Source organism: Salvelinus fontinalis, chromosome 26, assembly GCF_029448725.1.
Source record: "Salvelinus fontinalis isolate EN_2023a chromosome 26, ASM2944872v1, whole genome shotgun sequence".
NCBI classification, from domain to species: Eukaryota; Metazoa; Chordata; class Actinopteri; order Salmoniformes; family Salmonidae; genus Salvelinus; species Salvelinus fontinalis.
In genome coordinates this window covers 1374161-1395163 of record NC_074690.1, presented here as the reverse complement: position 1 = coordinate 1395163, position 21003 = coordinate 1374161, and the positions used below count along the sequence as shown (strand labels likewise).

General features: G+C 44.5%; 1 protein-coding gene across 3 annotated transcripts in view; it reads left to right on the top strand.

Annotated features, from left to right (window-relative positions):
- Window positions 1-21003, top strand: part of LOC129823537 (netrin-G1-like) — a 240760-nt gene that overhangs the window by 67731 nt on the left and 152026 nt on the right. For all 3 annotated transcript variants that reach the window (XM_055882334.1, XM_055882335.1, XM_055882333.1), the window contains exon 3: window positions 16071-16714. In XM_055882334.1, coding sequence (XP_055738309.1) covers window positions 16071-16714 — 644 coding nt within the window. The remainder of the gene's footprint in view (window positions 1-16070; window positions 16715-21003) is intronic.

Below are 21003 nucleotides of genomic sequence, written 5' to 3'. Positions count from 1 at the left end.
ATACCATATTTGCATAAGTATTCAGACCCTTTTGCTATGAGACTCAACATTTTGCTCAGGTGCATCTTGTTTCCACTGATTATCCTTGAGGTGTTTCTAGTTGAATACATTTAGTTGGACAACTGACTAGGTATCTCTTTCCCTTCCCTGCATATCCTTGAGTGGCCCGGAAAGAGCCCGGACTTGAACCTGATCGAAAATATCTAGAGAGAGCTGAAAATGCTGTGCAGCGACGCTCCTCATCCAACCTGACAGAGCTTGAGAGGATATGCAGAGAAGAATGGGAGAAACTCCCCAAATACAGGTGTGCCAAGCTTGTAGCGTCATACCAAAGAAGACTCGAGTCTGTAATCGCTGCCAAAGGTGCTTCAACGAAGTACTGAGTAAAGGGTCTGAATACTTATGTAAATGTGATTTTTCAGTTTTTTTGCCTATAGACCTGTTTTTTCTTTGTCATTGTGGGGTATTTTGTGTAGATTGATGATAATTATAATTTTTTTAATCAGTTTTAGAATTAGGCTGTAACGAAACAAAATGTGGAAAAATTGAAGTGGTCTGAATACTTTCCAAATGCACCGTAACTCTGAGACAATAACTATTAAATGTGGTGTTCCACAAGGTACAATTTTGGGTCCGTTACTGTTCAGTTTATATATGTTGCCCCTTTTGGTAGCGTTATCAGAAAGCACAGCATTGATTTTCACTGCTACGTATACGAAAATACACAACTTTACATTTCTGTGTCACCAGAGGATTTTTATCTCCATGGATAAATGATTAGACTGCATTGGTGATTTAAACACTTGATTGGCTCACAACTTCCTCCAGCTACATCAAGACAAGACCGAGGTACTTATAGTTGGAGTCAAAGTCTAGGTCTTATTTCAGATTCTTGACTCAATTTTGTATCACACATTAGTAATGTGACCAAAATAGCTTTTTACCACCCGAGTGACAATTGCCAAGGCGCGGACGTTTCACTCTCAAGCGGATACAGAGAGAACTCATCAATGCTTTTATCACAAGCAGGCTTGACTACTGTAATGCTCTCCTGTCTGGTCTACCAAAGAAAACCATTGGTCAACTGCAAAACATACCGAATGTTGCAGAATAGGTGCAGACCAAGACCAGGGAGGGGAGCACACAATACACCCGTTTTAAAGTCTCTGCACTGGCTGCCTGTGAGATTTAGAATTCATTTTAAGATTCTTTAATTGGTTTTTAAATCAATCTTCCATTGTCTCTCCAATACATGTCAGACATGCTTTTGAGTTATGTACCCAATAGGTCCCTCAGGTCCTCTGGCACTGGATTTTTAACTATCCCAAAGCCTAGGACCAAGACGCATGGAGAGGCAGCCTTTAGTTATTATGTCCCCAGCCTCTGGAATAGCCTGCCAGAGAACCTGAGGGGGACCAAGACGCATGGAGAGGCAGCCTTTAGTTACTATGCCCCCAGCCTTTAGTTATTATGCCCCCAGCCTCTGGATTAGCCTGCCAGAGAACCTGAGGGGGGCCAAGAGACATGGAGAGGCAGCCTTTAGTTACTATGCCCCCAGCCTCTGGAATAGCCTGCCAGAGAACCTGGGGGGGGCCAAGAGACATGGAGAGGCAGCCTTTAGTTACTATACCCCCAGCCTTTAGTTATTATTACCCAGCCTCTGGAATAGCCTGCCAGAGAACCTGAGGGGGACCAAGAGGCATGGAGAGGCAGCCTTTAGTTACTATGCCCCCAGCCTCTGGAATAGCCTGCCAGAGAACCTGAGGGGGACCAAGAGGCATGGAGAGGCAGCCTTTAGTTTCTATGCCCCCAGCCATTAGATATTATGCCCCCAGCCTCTGGAATAGCCTGCCAGAGAACCTGAGGGGGACCAAGAGGCATGGAGAGGCAGCCTGTAGTTACTATGCCCCCAGCCTCTGGAATAGCCTGCCAGAGAACCTGAGGGGGACCAAGAGGCATGGAGAGGCAGCCTTTAGTTATTTTGTCCCCAGCCTCTGGAATAGCCTGCCAAGGAACCTGAGGGGGACCAAGACGCATGGAGAGGCAGCCTTTAGTTATTATGCCCCCAGCCTCTGGATTAGCCTGCCAGAGAACCTGAGGGGGGCCAAGAGACATGGAGAGGCAGCCTTTAGTTACTATGCCCCCAGCCTCTGGAATAGCCTGCCAGAGAACCTGAGGGGGGCCAAGAGACATGGAGAGGCAGCCTTTAGTTACTATGCCCCCAGCCTTTAGTTATTATTACCCAGCCTCTGGAATAGCCTGCCAGAGAACCTGAGGGGGACCAAGAGGCATGGAGAGGCAGCCTTTAGTTACTATGCCCCCAGCCTCTGGAATAGCCTGCCAGAGAACCTGAGGGGGACCAAGAGGCATGGAGAGGCAGCCTTTAGTTACTATGCCCCCAGCCATTAGATATTATGCCCCCAGCCTCTGGAATAGCCTGCTAGAGAACCTGAGGGGGACCAAGAGGCATGGAGAGGCAGCCTTTAGTTATTATGCCCCCAGCCTCTGGAATAGACTGCCAGAGAACCTGAGGGGGACCAAGAGGCATGGAGAGACAGCCTTTAGCTATTATGCCCCCAGCCTCTGGAATAGACTGCCAGAGAACCTGAGGGGGACCAAGAGGCATGGAGAGGCAGCCTTTAGTTACTATGCCCCCAGCCTTTAGTTACTATGCCCCCAGCCTGTAGTTACTATGCCCCCAGCCTCTGGAATAGCCTGCCAGAGAACCTGAGGGGGACTGAAACTGTGTACATATTTTTAGCTTTGCTTTTCCTCAGGGTGTTTTTAGTATTTCAGCTTGTGTCATTATTATTATTTTAAAAATCTTATGTTTGTTGTGTAGTAAATATTTCAGCTTTTTATTTTCATTGTTCTTTTATTCGTTTTTCCCTGTAAAGCAAATTTGTGTTGCATTACATGTCTGAAATGTGCTGTATAAATAAAGCTTGATTTGATATGATTCAGAGGATGCCAGGAGAACGCTACCTGCCAGAACGCATAGTGACAACGGTAAAGTTTGGTGGAGGAGGAATGATGGGCTGTTTTTCATGGATCGGACGACGCCCCTTAGTTCCAGTGAAGGGACATCTTAACGCTACAACATAAAATTACAGTCTAGACAAATTTTGTGCTTCCAACTTTGTGGCAAACGTTTGGGGAAGGCTCTTTCCCGTTTCCCATATCCTTGAAAGGCTTTGAAAGGCTGGTAATTGCTCACATCAACACCATCATCCCAGACACCCTGGACCCACTCTAATTCACATTCCGCTCCAACAGATCCACAGATGGCAACATTTCTATTGCGCTCCACACTGTCCTCAGCCACCTGGACAAAGGGAATACTTATGTAAGAATGCTGTTCATAGACTACAGTTCAACATTTAACACCATAGTACCCTCCAGGCTCATCACCATAGTACCCTCCAGGCTCATCACCATAGTGCCCTCCAGGCTCATCACCATAGTACCCTCCAGGCTCATCACCATAGTACCCTCCAGGCTCATCACCATAGTACCCTCCAGGCTCATCACCATAGTACCCTCCAGGCTCATCACCATAGTACCCTCCAGGCTCATCACCATAGTACCCTCCAGGCTCATCACCATAGTACCCTCCAGGCTCATCACCATAGTACCCTCCAGGCTCATCACCATAGTACCCTCCAGGCTCATCACCATAGTACCCTCCAGGCTCATCACCATAGTACCCTCCAGGCTCATCACCATAGTACCCTCCAGGCTCATCACCATAGTACCCTCCAGGCTCATCACCATAGTACCCTCCAGGCTCATCACCATAGTACCCTCCAGGCTCATCACCATAGTACCCTCCAGGCTCATCACCATAGTACCCTCCAGGCTCATCACCATAGTACCCTCCAGGCTCATCACCATAGTACCCTCCAGGCTCATCACCATAGTACCCTCCAGGCTCATCACCATAGTACCCTCCAGGCTCATCACCATAGTACCCTCCAGGCTCATCACCATAGTACCCTCCAGGCTCATCACCATAGTACCCTCCAGGCTCATCACCATAGTACCCTCCAGGCTCATCACCATAGTACCCTCCAGGCTCATCACCATAGTACCCTCCAGGCTCATCACCATAGTACCCTCCAGGCTCATCACCTTAGTTCCCTCCAGGCTCATCACCATAGTACCCTCCAGGCTCATCACCATAGTACCCTCCAGGCTCATCACCATAGTACCCTCCAGGCTCATCACCATAGTACCCTCCAGGCTCATCACCATAGTACCCTCCAGGCTCATCACCATAGTACCCTCCAGGCTCATCACCATAGTACCCTCCAGGCTCATCACCATAGTACCCTCCAGGCTCATCACCATAGTACCCTCCAGGCTCATCACCATAGTACCCTCCAGGCTCATCACCATAGTACCCTCCAGGCTCATCACCATAGTACCCTCCAGGCTCATCACCATAGTACCCTCCAGGCTCATCACCATAGTACCCTCCAAGCTCATCACCATAGTACCCTCCAGGCTCATCACCATAGTACCCTCCAAGCTCATCACCATAGTACCCTCCAGGCTCATCACCATAGTACCCTCCAGGCTCATCACCATAGTACCCTCCAGGCTCATCACCATAGTACCCTCCAGGCTCATCACCATAGTACCCTCCAGGCTCATCACCATAGTACCCTCCAGGCTCATCACCATAGTACCCTCCAAGCTCATCACCAAGCTCAGGACCAAGCTCAGCACCAAGCTCATCACCAAGCTCAGGACCAAGCTCAGCACCAAGCTCATCACCAACTTTATCGCCAAGCTCATCACCAAGCTCATCACTAAGCTCATCACCAAGCTTATCACCAGGCTCAGGATCAAGCTCAGGACCAAGCTCATCAGCAAGCTGAGGACCAAGCTGAGGACCAAGCTCAGGACCAAGCTCATCACCAAGCTCAACACCAAGCTCAGGACCAAGCTGAGGACCAAGCTCAGGACCAAGCTCATCACCAAGCTCAACACCAAGCTGAGGACCAAGCTCAGGACCAAGCTCATCACCAAGCTGAGGACCAAGCTGAGGACCAAGCTCATCACCAAGCTGAGGACCAAGCTGAGGACCAAGCTCATCACCAAGCTCATCACCAAGCTGAGGACCAAGCTCATCACCAAGCTCATCACCAAGCTCAGGACGCTGGGACAGCAACATGTATATAAGCACCCCCTAATTATTTTATATTGTTATTCATTATATTATTATAATTATTGTTCATTACATTATTATAGTTATTATTCATTGCATTGTTAGGATTATTATTAATTATATTATAATTATTATTCATTATATTTAGCTGTCAATTTCGGACGTTTGAAAAGTTCCTGAGGACGATGATATATTCCTTCCTCGGTACTTCCTGTTTTTACTCGTTATTCACTCTATATTTCCTTTTTTACTCGTTATTGTTATTCGTTATTCACTCTATTTCAGTTTTTATTTTGTCTCTCTGTCTCTCTCTGTCTCTGTCTGCATTGTTGAAAAGGACCCTTAAGTAAGCATTTCACTGTTAGTCTACACCTGTTGTTTACCAAGCATGTGACCAATAGCATTTCATTTCATTTAACACATTTAAGGCCCAACAAAAGCCTTCATTAACCCCTTCCTTTAGTTACAGGATTTCATGCTGGACAAATAGACATGGCTAATTTGATCAAGGTGCTTCGTTGGAGTGTGTTTGTGTGTGTGTGTGTGTGTGTGTGTGTGTGTGTGTTTGAGTGTGTGAGAGAGTAAGATGAGAGATATTAGGTGAGGTGAGATAGTGGTGGTGAGTTGCGTTCAATCTGTGATCTGGGCTCTGTGTCCAGAAGATGTCAGACAAACAGATTGGTTGAAATGCCTTCACACATCCATCACGCTGGCCTGTCATTGGCCAGTGAGTTTATCTCCTCGACCACATCCCCTGTCTGTCAGGAATTACGTCAACTGGAGTCCACACACACGCGCGTGCGCACACAGACACAAAAAACGTACACACACTCACACAAGACACACAGGTTTGAGTGTTTAGTTTAGGGCCTACAAATGTCATTGTGCCAGGGTTAAAGTCTGTACTTACGCCAGCCATAAACCTAAAAAGAAAAGACCCCCGAGTAATAATCTGCTGTCGTGTCGCATGTCATATATGTGTTCCAGATAATACTGCTAGAATTTATGGCCATGTCATTGGTCATCTGATCAATCAATCAAGTTTATTTTATATAGTACATCCGCTAATATCTTGAAGTGCTGTGCAGAAACCCAGCCTAAAACCCCAAACAGCAAGCAATGCAGGTGTAGAAGCACGGTGGCTAGGAAAAACTCCCTTGAAAGGCAAAAACCTAGGAAGAAACCTAGAGAGGAAACAGGCTATGAGGGGTTTCCCTCAGCGTTCTCTAATGAAGCTGGCAACAAGCAATTAGTGGAAATGACTGATGTTAAAATGGACATCTCTCTCTGTCTCTCTCTGTCTCTCTCTGTCTCTCTGTGTCTCTCTGTGTCTCTGTGTCTCTGTGTCTCTCTCTCTCACTGTGATGACTTCATTTTGAATTAGATCAGTGGTCACTAACCTGTTCTGAGTCACAATCACTTTCGGAGTCCAAAAATTGTTCTGTAGGAATGAGGTTTGTGCTTTAGGTCTAATACTCTACATTATCACAGCATATTGGCTATGCTTGGCCTTTCAATATGGTTCTTCTCAAACCATATTATATTTCAAAACTAGAGCTTTGATAACAAAATAGATCAGTTGTATCACTTTCGAGGCACAGCTGAGCATGAATTGAAATAATTAATTTACCGGACTGATGGTACCTGATGGTACCTGCTGGTATCTGTTGGTCAGTTTCACCAGAGGAAAGGAGAGAGCAGAGGAGGGTCCGTCTTTCCCGTTCCTGCTCTCTCCTTTCCTCCGGTAAGACTGACCAGAGAGAGGGGGTAAACCGTGAGACTGACCAGAGAGAGGAGGTAAACCGTGAGGCTGACCAGAGAGAGGGGGTAAACCGTGAGACTGACCAGAGAGAGGGGGTAAACCGTGAGGCTGACCAGAGAGAGGGGGTAAACCGTGAGGCTGACCAGAGAGAGGGGGTAAACCGTGAGACTGACCAGAGAGAGGGGGTAAACCGTGAGGCTGACCAGAGAGAGGGGGTAAACCGTGAGGCTGACCAGAGAGAGGGGGTAAACCGTGAGGCTGACCAGAGAGAGGGGGTAAACCGTGAGGCTGACCAGAGAGGGGGTAAACCGTGAGACTGACCAGAGAGAGGGGGTCAACTGTGAGACTGACCAGAGAGAGGGGGTAAACCGTGAGACTGACCAGAGAGAGGGGGTAAACTGTGAGACTGAACTGAGAGAGGGGGTCAACCGTGAGACTGACCAGAGAGAGGGGGTAAACCGTGAGACTGACCAGAGAGACGGGGTAAACCGTGAAATTGACCAGAGAGAGGGGGTAAACCATGAGATTTCTACCTCATGTACAAATTCATGTTGTTCCTATGACCAGAGAAAGTGAAACATTCCTTGATAGCTGCTAGTGATAAAAGTGCTATCGATGCATGACTACTTCATGCATTGCAGCTGCAGTGCTGGTTGTAGTGCGAGTGGAAGTAGGGAGAAGTGTGTTTTATGTTTTGTAAAAGTGTTGATTAAAAACAATGTTGACAGTGCTGAATTAAAAACTTAAACATGAACTCACTCATGAAAACAGCAGCTCTTTGTAGTACTCTGACAGTTTTAATTTTAATCATGGTTTTAAAAGTTATGAAATCTCACCTAGGCTAGTATCAAACTTTGCTGTTGGGTCATGGAACTTGTAGGCATGGTGATTTGAGCTATCTGATTTGCCAATGCAGTAGGCACACTTGATTTAGCTCTCCTGGTCCGCCGGGTAGTCAAAGGGTGTCCCTGCAGACACATTAAATGGCTCAAAATGGGAACACTTTGCCTACCTGGTGCGCAGTGCTTTGAATCGGAAGTGCACCTACCGCCAACAGACCAAGACAAAATGAAAAACAAATAGGAGCACAAGGCTTTATCGTTGGCTTTCTGCAGAAATGTTTGGTCATCAACTAGGATCGGCCATTCGATTGACCGGTTGGTGACCACTGGATTAGATTGAACCTGTTGGCTTCAGCGAGTTTATGACATCATCATTATCTGCGAACTGCCTCCACCCACCACCTTTCTGTTCAAGTAACTGCGTCACCTACAGTATGTAGCCAGCATGTCTCCCTGACCCTAGACCAGATAGCCTGGTTAGAATGCAGCTTGGTAGAATTACTCTAATGGAGATAAGAACTAAACCCAGAACAGAAGTTAGAAATACTGGTCAGCTCTATTAGCAATTAAGTGTCACTCTAGGTGACTATGTACACTACCGTTCAAAAGTTTGGGGTCACTTAGAAATGTCCTTGTTTTTGAAAGAAAAACACATTTTTTGTCTATTAAAATTAACATCAAAATTGATCAGAAATACAGTGTAGACTTTGTTAATGTTGTAAATGACTATTGTTGCTGGAAACGTCAGATTTTTTTAATGGAATATCTACATAGGTGTACAGAGGCCCATTATCAGCAACCATCACTCCTGTGTTGCATAGGCATGTTGTGTTAGCTAATCCTAGTTTATTATTTTAAAAGGCTAATTGATCATTAGAAAACCCTTTTGCAATTATGTTAGCACAGCTGAAACTATTGTTCTGATTAAATAAGCAATAAAACTGGCCTTCTTTAGACTAGTTGAGTATCTCCTGTGTGGTAACTATACCCCCCCCCCCCCCCCCCACTAGAATCCCCATACTTTAATGAAGACAGATTATCCATCCTAGAGGGGGAGATCTATCATTTCCAGGCCCAGGGACATGTACTAGTCTGTGGTGACATAAATGCCAGAACTGGACAAGAACCTGACACCCTCAGCACACACTGGGACAAACACCTACCTAGAGGTGACAGCATTCCCTCCCCCATATATCCCCCAAGACACGACTACAACGACATAACCAACGAAAACAGGTCGCAACTCCTGCAGCTCTGTTGCACGCTGAGTATGTATATAGTTATCATGACGTGCCCTGGGGGGGGGGGGGGGGGGGGGGGGGGGATCCTAGTCCCCTCTCCCTCTCTCTCTTTCTTTTCACAGGTCCTAAATTCTTGGAAGGGACCCTCTCCCCTTTGGACATGCAGTATTGAGGGAGAGATAGAACAAAGGACTAGACTTGGCCAAAATCCTAAATCCCCAAAATGGGAGAATTAAACAATATTTCTACTTTTGAGAATGTGGGAATGGTCCGTGGACAATTAAGGGACAGTTATGACGAGTGTGTATCATTTGGTGATCTCATGAAGGACAGGAAACACACATAACGTTATCTCTTAAAGTGTACATTTCCCAGCTGTCAGGTTTAGATCTAAATATTGTGAAACATATCTGATTAAACATGAAAAGATGTAATGTGATGTTAACCTTCTAAATGAGAGTATGGATTTTCATAGAAAGATTAACTAGTGTGTGGCCACGCCAACGTTTAGCATAGACATTAGATCGACGTCATGGAACCGCCCTTTTCTCAGAAATGTATAAAACCACCCGTGATGAAATGTACATTTCATACCAAAATTGGACATCTGGAATGGTTAAGAAGACGAGAAAGCATGTAGCTTAGCCCACTAGGGACTTTCCTATCATTGTTAGTAACCTAAGCTACTGTATGTTTGTTATGTAATTCTGTGTGATTGTTTTGTTAGTTAGTAAATAAATAATGAAGCCAAATTGTATATTGCTGATTCACTATGGAAACTAGGGTTCGTGCAGAGAACTACGAATTTCATGACATTCAGATGAGACTGATAGAAGGTAAAGAATAATTAATGACTGACTGATGACTGAAATGTAAGTGATCTTTAGATCTCGAAGAGTTCATTCGGAATACGGAACTCCTTAAATAAACTTCTCCGTGGTGCCCCAGGTTATTAATGAGTTAATTGAAACATGATTGAATTCAATCACGTAATCAATTAAGGACAACAAAGTCAAGGTATTGGAGTGGCCATCACAAAGCCCTGACCTCAATCCCATAGAACATTTCCATATTATTCCATATTATACATATTATCCCATATTATTCTGACATTTCACGTTCTTAAAATAAAGTGGTGATCCTAACTGACCTAAGCCAGGGAATTTTTATTCAGATTAAATGTCAGGAATTGTGAAAACTGAGTTTAAATGTATTTGGCTAAGATTTATGTAAACTTCCGACTTCAACTGTGAGTGTGTTTTTTGCAATTTTAACCGCACACTTGTTGTTTGTGTAGTTGGATTTTTTGTTTTTCCCCGCTTTCCATCAATTTGTATAGTTGACCCTCATGCCAAATTGAGTGAACATCTTCTTTGAAATCAACAAAGCATGAGAAGACTTTGCCAATTGTTGGTTTATTTTTCAATTATGTTGTGCAGGGTGAATATGTGGTCTGTCAAATGGCAATTAGGTAAACAGCTAATTTGATATTTGCTCAATACATTGTTTTCACTGAGGAAATGTACGAGTCTGCTGTTAATGATAATGCAGATGATTATCCAAAGGTTGCTGTTGACGCATATCCATGGTAGTTATTGGGGTAAAATTTGTCTCCGCTTTTGTGGATTGGGGTGATCAGTCCTTGGTTCCAAGTCTTGGGGAAGATGCCAGAGCAAAGGATGATGTCAAAGAGTTTAAGTGTAGCCAATTAGAATTTCGTGTCTGTATATTTTATCATTTCATTTAGGGACCATCAACACCAAGAGCCTTTTTGGGTTGGAGGGTTTGTATTTTGTCCTGTAGTTCATTCCATGTAATTGGAGAATCCAGTGGGTTCTGGTAGGGTTTAATAGATGTTTAATAGATGATTCTAAGAAGGATATTTGATCATAAATAGGTTTTCGCTGTTTGTTCTTTGTTATAGGGCCAAAAACATTGGAGAAGTGGTTTACCCATACATCTCCAACTCTTCCTGTTGTTTGTTTACTGTTTTCCAATTTTCCCAGAAGTAGTTAGAGTCTAGGTATTCCTCAATTACATTGAGCTGATTTCTGATGTGCTCTGTGTATTTCTGTATTGTTTTAGTGATTCACACTAGTGAAGGTTTAGGCTCAGGTTTTCTGGGTCTCTATGTTTTTCGTTGGATAGCTTTCTCAATTTCCTTCTTAGGTTTTGCATTCTTCATCAAACCATTTGTCGTTGTTGTTAATTTTCTTATGTTTTCTGAGTGATTTTTTTTGATTAGATAGGGAAGATGAGATGTCAAATGTGACCGACCGGCTCGATTCAGTCTTACGTAGCAAAATGTTTAATTTGCGTAAAAGTAGTAGAGACTAAGTGCTAGAAAATTGTATATCAAACATTTGATATACAAATTATAAACACTACATTTGAGGAACAATGGGAGAGTAATTCTGCTTTGAAAGTTGATAAACGTATAACCTCTAAACAACCAAAGATGTCAAGACTAAAGACTGGTTTAGACTACGGGTGTGTTTGTAAATTTAATCTGGAGTGCCAGAGTGTGCTCTGGGTATTCATAAACGCAGAGCGTTGTCAGATTGTCCGTTCGTAAATTCAGAGCGTTTCGCTCTCAGAGCGTTCAGAATGCTCCTGGACGCTCTGGCCGAGGAGTAGGGTTGATCCGAGCGTTCTGACCTAATAACAGCAGTTGTCAAGCACCTAAGCTAACTGCCTAACGTTGGCTTGCTTGCCAGCTACTTCCAGACACAAATTCTATCGACAGTTGTAGCAGTGACCACATTCTATTGAAATGGTTACTTGAAAAGTGCATTATTTTGTTTAGACATGTAGCTAGCTAGCTAAACAATTAACCGAAATCCCAACTCATAACGCTACTACCCCGCATGAATCTGCATGTAGCTAACCAACCAGATTCAATGTTAGCTAGCTATCACAAGGTTATAACTAACAATGCAAATGCCTCTGAGATACGAATATAATACTACTACACAGATCATACACGTAACGTTAGCTATTTAGCCAGCCAACTAACGTTATCGAGCTAGCTAACAGTACACTTTAACTTGAAATGAAAACGACTTTCTGACAAAATTAGAAACGTGTAACATCTGAAAATGTATTAAGCTAGGCTATAAAGGATTACCTGCACATACTGACCAGTTCATGTAATGGACAGAAGCGTATGGCTGACCAATCCAAACTCATGTGTAAACCAACCAGGCCCGTGGCTAAACCAACCAGGCTTGGAATTTAACAATTTTATTCATATTTATAGATGGCGTACACGTTTGTTAATAAAGCAAATGAAAGTTCACACGTTCCAACAACTACCTACCTATTACTGTCCCTGAACAAACAAATACCAAACCAACAATTACCTACCCATTACTGTCCCTGAACAAACAACTATCTACCAACATCTACCTACCAACATCTACGTACCTATTACTGTCCCTGAACAAACAACTATCTACCAACAGCTACCTACCAACATCTACCTACCTATTACTGTCCCTCACCAACATCTACCTACCAACATCTACCTACCTATTACTGTCCCTCACCAACATCTACCTACCATCATCTACCTACCTATTACTGTCCCTCACCAACAATTACCTACCAACATCTACCTACCTATTACTGTCCCTGAACAAACAACGATCTACCAACATCTACCTACCTATTACTGTCCCTGAACAAACAACGATCTACCAACATCTACCTACCTATTACTGTCCCTGAACAAACAACTATCTACCAACATCTACCTACCTATTACTGTCCCTGAACAAACAACTATCTACCAACATCTACCTACCTATTACTGTCCCTGAACAAACAACTATCTACCATCATCTACCTACCTATTACTGCCCCTGAACAAACAACTATCTACCATCATCTACCTACCTATTACTGTCCCTGAACCAACATCTACCTACCAACATCTACCTACCTATTACTGAACCTGAACCAACAGCTACCTACCAACAACTACCTACAATCTACCTCCCTGTCTCTCTACTGTCTCTCACATCCCTCTGACTGTCTCTGCCCCGCCATCTCTCTACTGTCTGTCACATTCTCACCCTCCTCTGACTGTCTATTATTTGACCATGCTGGTCATTTATGAACATTTGAACATCTTGGCCATGTTCTGTTATAATCTCCACCCGGCACAGCCAGAAGAGGACTGGCCACCCCTCATAGCCTGGTTCCTCTCTAGGTTTCTTCCTAGGTTTTGGCCTTTCTAGGGAGTTTTTCTTAGCCACCGTGCTTCTACACCTGCATTGCTTGCTGTTTGGGGTTTTAGGCTGGGTTTCTGTACAGCACTTTGAGATATCAGCTGATCTAAGAAGGGCTTCATAAATACATTTGATTTGATTTGATTAAGAATGGTTTCACACAACACCTATTAGGTGGTAGTCATGGAAACACAACCACTTACCTCAGCCAGCCAACCCTGCTGACCCAGGACACCTCAGACATGTTCAGCCTTATCAGGTAGTCCTTATCCTTATCTAACATCAGTAGAAGCAGAGGGCTGGTGACATGTTCCTGATGAAACACCAATGAGACCTGCCGATTATAAACGACTAACCGACTGGCTAGATTGGATCCTTACATAGTAGAATCTTGCCTCTCATCTCGCAAAGTATCAAATGTACTCAAGTCCAAACATAACCGTTTGAAATACAGGATGCCGAGTCCCACGTTGTGAATGAATAGGCAGTCAGACCTGTATTTGTGCTCGATGAGTTCAATATTAGTGTGGCGTTATCAGTATTCTCTGATGTGGTGAACATGCCTCCTGTTTTAAACATGACGTGTGTGTTGGATTTATCAAAGCTCCGTAATCACATACACAAGAAGAATGAGAAACACTGTTTACGTTTTATTTAAATAGCCAGCATTTAGCGTATTTGAAATGATGACAGACTTTACTAGACGTTTATAGCTGATCAACAGCTCATCTGCAGCTGGCCTCAATGTTGTATAGAGTAGAGGTGAGATGAATGTCAATATGAGTGTGTTTAAAACACTCTTTCATGCACACACACGCACACAACACACACACACAACACACAGGTAACACACACACACACACACACACACACACACACACACACACAGGCAGCACACACACACACACACACACACACAGAGAGTCGTGTTGGGGCTCGGTTGAGCAGGCAAAAATATGTATATTTCTCAGCAGTGTGTTTCATAAGAGATAGTCATTGAGGATTCTTCCCCCATGTACACTAGAGGAACAGCAGGAATATAAATCACACAGGCAATTTGGGTGGTAGAGTCGACTAGAGTGGTGGATAGAATACAGGACAGTATATTACTAAGTAGAGGACAGTGGCGGATTGAATACAGGACAGTATATTACTAAGTAGAGGACAGTGGTGGATAGAATACAGGACAGTATATTACTAAGTAGAGGACAGTGGTGGATGGAATACAGGACAGTATATTACTAAGTAGAGGACAGTGGTGGATGGCATACAGGACAGTATATTACTAAGTAGAGGACAGTGGTGGATGGAATACAGGACAGTATATTACTAAGTAGAGGACAGTGGTGGATGGCATACAGGACAGTATATTACTAAGTAGAGGACAGTGGTGGATGGAATACAGGACAGTATATTACTAAGTAGAGGACAGTGGCGGATGGAATACAGGACAGTATATTACTAAGTAGAGGACAGTGGTGGATAGAATACAGGACAGTATATTACTAAGTAGAGGACAGTGGTGGATGGAATACAGGACAGTATATTACTAAGTAGAGGACAGTGGTGGATAGAATACAGGACAGTATATTACTAAGTAGAGGACAGTGGTGGATGGAATACAGAACAGAATATTACTAAGTAGAGGACAGTGGTGGATAGAATACAGGACAGTATATTACTAAGTAGAGGACAGTGGCGGATGGAATACAGGACAGTATATTACTAAGTAGAGGACAGTGGTGGATGAATACAGGACAGTATATTACTAAGTAGAGGACAGTGGTGGATGGAATACAGGACAGTATATTACTAAGTAGAGGACAGTGGTGGATGGAATACAGGACAGTATATTACTAAGTAGAGGACAGTGGCGGATTGAATACAGGACAGTATATTACTAAGTAGAGGACAGTGGTGGATGGAATACAGGACAGTATATTACTAAGTAGAGGACAGTGGTGGATGGAATACAGGACAGTATATTACTAAGTAGAGGACAGTGGCGGATTGAATACAGGACAGTATATTACTAAGTAGAGGACAGTGGTGGATGGAATACAGGACAGTATATTACTAAGTAGAGGACAGTGGCGGATTGAATACAGGACAGTATATTACTAAGTAGAGGACAGTGGTGGATGGAATACAGGACAGTATATTACTAAGTAGAGGACAGTGGTGGATGGACTACAGGACAGTATATTACTAAGTAGAGGACAGTGGTGGATGGAATACAGGACAGTATATTACTAAGTAGAGGACAGTGGCGGATTGAATACAGGACAGTATATTACTAAGTAGAGGACAGTGGTGGATGGAATACAGGACAGTATATTACTAAGTAGAGGACAGTGGTGGATGGAATACAGGACAGTATATTACTAAGTAGAGGACAGTGGTGGATGGAATACAGGACAGAATATTACTAAGTAGAGGACAGTGGCGGATGGAATACAGGACAGTATATTACTAAGTAGAGGACAGTGGTGGATGGAATACAGGACAGTATATTACTAAGTAGAGGACAGTGGTGGATGGAATACAGGACAGAATATTACTGTGTAAGTAGCAGGGTTGAAATATGGTGTCTTTACACTTCTCCACCAGCAGTAGGTGACATCACTAGTGTACAGATGTTTGATGATTAAAGTGTGTGTGAATGAGTCCCTAAATGAGTCCCTAAATGAGTCCCTAAATGAGTCCCTAAATGAGTGCCTAAATGAGTGAGTCCCTGTCAGTCCAGAATAGATTGCGGATATGTTGATACCGGGTCTAAGGTTTCAACCTGTGTTCTCTACCTCTATTTTCCCCTCTCAGGAAAACCCTTACATGTGCAACAACGAGTGTGACGCCTCCACAGATGAACTAGCCCACCCTTCGGAGCTCATGTTCGATTTCGAGGGCCGCAACCCCACAACCTTCTGGCAATCCAGTTCCTGGACGAAGTACCCCAAACCCCTGGAAGTCAACATCACGCTGTCCTGGAACAAGACCATCGAGTTGACCGATGACATCGTCCTCACCTTCGAGTCCGGCCGCCCTGAGCAGATGCTTCTGGAGAAATCGCTAGACTACGGTAAAACCTGGATCCCTTACCAGTTTTACGCTACCGACTGCCTCGACGCTTTTACCATGGACCCCAAGACGGTCAACGAGCTGACCCAGCGAACCCTCCTCGACATCATCTGCACCGAGGACTACTCCCGTGGCTACGTGTGGAAGTACGATAAAACAGTCCGCTTCGAGATCAAGGATCGGTTTGCGCTGTTCGCCGGGCTGCAGCTGTACAACATGGCGTCGCTGTACGGTCAACTGGACACCACCAGGAACCTCCGGGACTTCTTCACTGTGACGGATCTGAGGATACGGCTGCTGAAACCGGCCACCGGGTCCACCATGGTAGATGAAAACAACTTGTCCAGATACTTCTACGCCATCTCTGACATCAAGGTGCAGGGCAGGTGAGAGAGTTGCTTTTGTCTTTATTTAGTCTTGATTTCCCCTTACAGGTGTGTTATATCTCTCTAGCATGCTTGCAGATACCTATAGACTACCAGTCATTGTGCTAACGCTAGTTAGCATTGGCTCGCAAAACTACCTGTAACTTCCTTCATACTGGACACAGAGACATAAAAAAATGGTATCCACAAGTTCATCTTTCTCTGGGGGAAGTAGATACAGGGCCTCATTGCCACGATTCCCGAATTACCCCTTTAATATTCAAATGAAAATCAAAGATGATCTATTACATTGACAAGATAGTCGAGTGACCACTCTAACAATAGACATTTCCTCAAAGATGGAAGGCATACGGGAGATGGCGAGATCAGGTTGGACCATTCTAAACAATGAGAGGCCAGATGCGCGTGAGCAACTCTGATTTAAAGTAGTATTTTCAAAGTTGACGAAAAAAACATGTGTCCACCTATTTCAGTGCATTTGTAACAACCTAATCATAATGAAATTTATATTCCATTAAATTTGCCTCACATGGCAAATTAGCAATAAAAAAAAAACATTTTTTGTTGACCAAATTCGACACTCTCATTGACCTCCGTTTCAAAAATTCCTCACTTTTATTTTGGTTGGACAGATTTTGGCCAGAGTAAACCCCTTAACGCTTCGCCTCGTCCTCTCTGTTAAAATCATATTAGTTTTGATTCATTTTGTATGAGCTGAATGCTCTGTCGCATTCTAATAAGGGATAGGACCGGGCCTGGACACACGGCTGTGACCCCTGTAATTAACAGGCGTACGTCCCAAATTACACCATATTCACTACGTAGTGCGCTATATAGGGAATAGAGTGCCGTTTAGGAGTAAGACCAGGTTTAAATTTGACATCCATCTTTAAATTTAAATTTGACATCCACCCCCCCCAGCAAGCCTTAACGTCTGATAAAATATTTGGATCATTGTTTCATCAGGAGATTCCCAACGGTTTAGAGAGATGATAAAACATAACAAATATATTATTTTATAGCCCCATAGATGCATAATGAACCACCTGTGGATCATAAACACACTCCACAGCTGTTCACTGTATGAGACCGGTGTGTGTGTGTGTGTTTGCGTGAATGTGTGTGCATGTGTGTGTGTGTGTGTGTGTGTATGTATAGTTGGTTTATATGAGGATAACTAGGCTCAGTAATGACTCGTCTGATTGGGCCTGGGTGAGTTGGAACAGTTTGTTTCTAAATTAGAATTCCGTCAGTCGGCTTGGAATGGGAGATTAGAACAATTAGAATGTTAGGTAATTGGGAGGAGACGAATCAGGTCATTTAGAGTGTTGTCTGCTTAGTAAATAGTTACCACTGGGGACATACATCCTCTCAGTGAACCTATAGGAGATAACAGGACTCAGCATTCCTCCTCTCTACTTCAACATTCCTCCTCTCTACTATAACATTCCTCCTCTCTACTTCAACATTCCTCCTCTCTACTTCAACATTCCTCCTCTCTACTTCAACATTCCTCCTCTCTACTTCAACATTCCTCCTCTCTAATTCAACATTCCTCCTCTCTAATTCAACATTCCCCCTCTCTAATTCAACATTCCTCCTCTCTACTTCAACATTCCTCCTCTCTACTTCAACATTCCTCCTCTCTACTTCAACATTCCTCCTCTCTACTTCAACATTCCTCCTCTCTACTTCAACATTCATCCTCTCTACTTCAACATTCATCCTCTCTACTTCAACATTCCTCCTCTCTACTTCAACATTCCTCCTCTCTACTTCAACATTCCTCCTCTCTACTTCAACATTCCTCCTCTCTAATTCAACATTCCTCCTCTCTAATTCAACATTCCTTCTCTCTACTTCAACATTCCTCCTCTAATTCAACATTCCTCCTCCCTAATTCAACATTCCCCCTCTCTACTTCAACATTCCTCCTCTCTACTTCAACATTCCTCCTCTCTACTTCAACATTCCTCCTCTCTACTTCAACATTCCTCCTCTCTACTTCAACATTCCTCCTCTACTTCAACATTCCTCCTCTCTACTTCAACATTCCTCCTCTCTACTTCAACATTCCTCCTCTCTACTTCAACATTCCTTCTCTCTACTTCAACATTCCTCCTCTAATTCAACATTCCTCCTCCCTAATTCAACATTCCCCCTCTCTACTTCAACATTCCTCCTCTCTACTTCAACATTGCTCCTCTCTACTTCAATGGTACGTCTCTCTACTTCAACATTACTAGAGCAGACGGAACAAAAATAAGGTAATATAAGGTGTTGTACTATTGCCTGTGGGTTTTTAGATCTACACTGAGGGGACTGACTCATCACTGAGGGGACTGGCACATCACTGAGGGGACTGACGCTTCACTGAGGGGACTGACGCTTCACTGAGGGGACTGACGCTTCACCGAGGGGACTGACGCTTCACCGAGGGGACTGACGCTTCACCGAGGGGACTGACGCTTCACCGAGGGGACTGACGCTTCACTGAGGGGACTGACACTTCACTGAGGGGACTGACGCTTCACTGAGGGGACTGACGCTTCACCGAGGGGACTGACGCTTCACCGAGGGGACTGACGCTTCACTGAGGGGACTGACGCTTCACTGAGGGGACTGACGCTTCACTGAGGGGACTGAGACATCACTGAGGGGACTGACACTTTACTGAGGGGACTGACGCTTCACTGAGGGGACTGACACTTCACTGAGGGGACAGAAATATTTTTATTTTACCCTTATTTTACCAGGTAAGTTGACTGAGAACACATTCTAATTTACAGCAACGGCCTGGGGAATAGTTACAGGAGAGAGGAGGGGGGGAGGAATGAGCCAATTGGAACCTGGGGATGACTAGGTGGCCGTGATGGTATGAGGGACAGATTGGGAATTTAGCCAGGACACCCGGGTTAACACCGCTACTCTTACGATAAGTGCCATGGGATCTTTAGTGACCACAGAGAGTCAGGACACCGATTTAACATCCCATCTGAAAGACAGAACCCTACATAGGGCAATGTCCCCAATCACTGCTCTGGGGCATTGGGATATTTTTTTAGACCAGAGGAAAGAGTGCCTCCTACCGACCAGGACCAACTCTGCTTAGCTTCAGTGGCAAGCTAGCAGTGTGATGCAGGGTGGTATACTGCTGGCTGAGGGGACAGACGTGTCACTGTTGGGACATATGCGTCATTCGAGGGGACAGACACGTCACTCGAGAGGACATACATGTCACTCGAGGGACAGAGACGCCACTGATGGGACAGAGACATCACTGAGGGGACAGAGACATCACTGAGGGGACAGACATCACAGAGGGGACAGAGACATCACTGAGGCAGAGAGGAACGAGTAGAAAATATCAGTGTTTGTTTACCGAACTGGTGTAAATATGACTGGAGAATGTATGAGTTTCTGAATATGAATAACATCTCTCACCTCTGACATTAAAAGTTAAATAAGGTTGCAACCTAGTAGATAAAAAAACTACACACTTTTCATTAGACAAGCAAAGTAAACGAATGTGGAGTTACAGCAACCCAACAGCCTAGCCCTGTGGAGTTACAGCAACGCAACAGCCTAGCTCTGTGGAGTTACAGCAACCCAACAGCCCTGTGGAGTTACATCAACCCAACAGCCTAGCTCTGTGGAGTTACAGCAACCCAACAGCCCTGTGGAGTTACAGCAACGCAACAGCCTAGCCCTGTGGAGTTACAGCAACCCAACAGCCCTGTGGAGTTACAGCAACCCAACAGCCTAGCCCTGTGGAGTTACAGCAACCCAACAGCCTAGCCCTCTGGAGTTACAGCAACCCAACAGCCTAGCCCTGTGGAGTTACATCAACCCAACAGCCTAGCCCTGTGGAGTTACAGCAACCAACAGCTTAGCCCTGTGGAGTTACAGCAACCAACAGCCTAGCCCTGTGGAGTTACATCAACCAACAGCTTAGCCCTGTGGAGTTACAGCAACCCAACAGCCTAGCTCTGTGGAGTTACATCAACCCAACAGCCTAGCCCTGTGGAGTTACATCAACCCAACAGCCTAGCTCTGTGGAGTTACAGCAACCCAACAGCCTAGCCCTGTGGAGTTACATCAACCCAACAGCCCTGTGGAGTTACAGCAACCCAACAGCCTAGCCCTGTGGAGTTACATCAACCCAACAGCCTAGCTCTGTGGAGTTACATCAACCCAACAGCCTAGCTCTGTGGAGTTACAGCAACCCAGCAGCCTAGCTCTGTGGAGTTACAGCAACCCAACAGCCTAGCTCTGTGGAGTTACAGCAA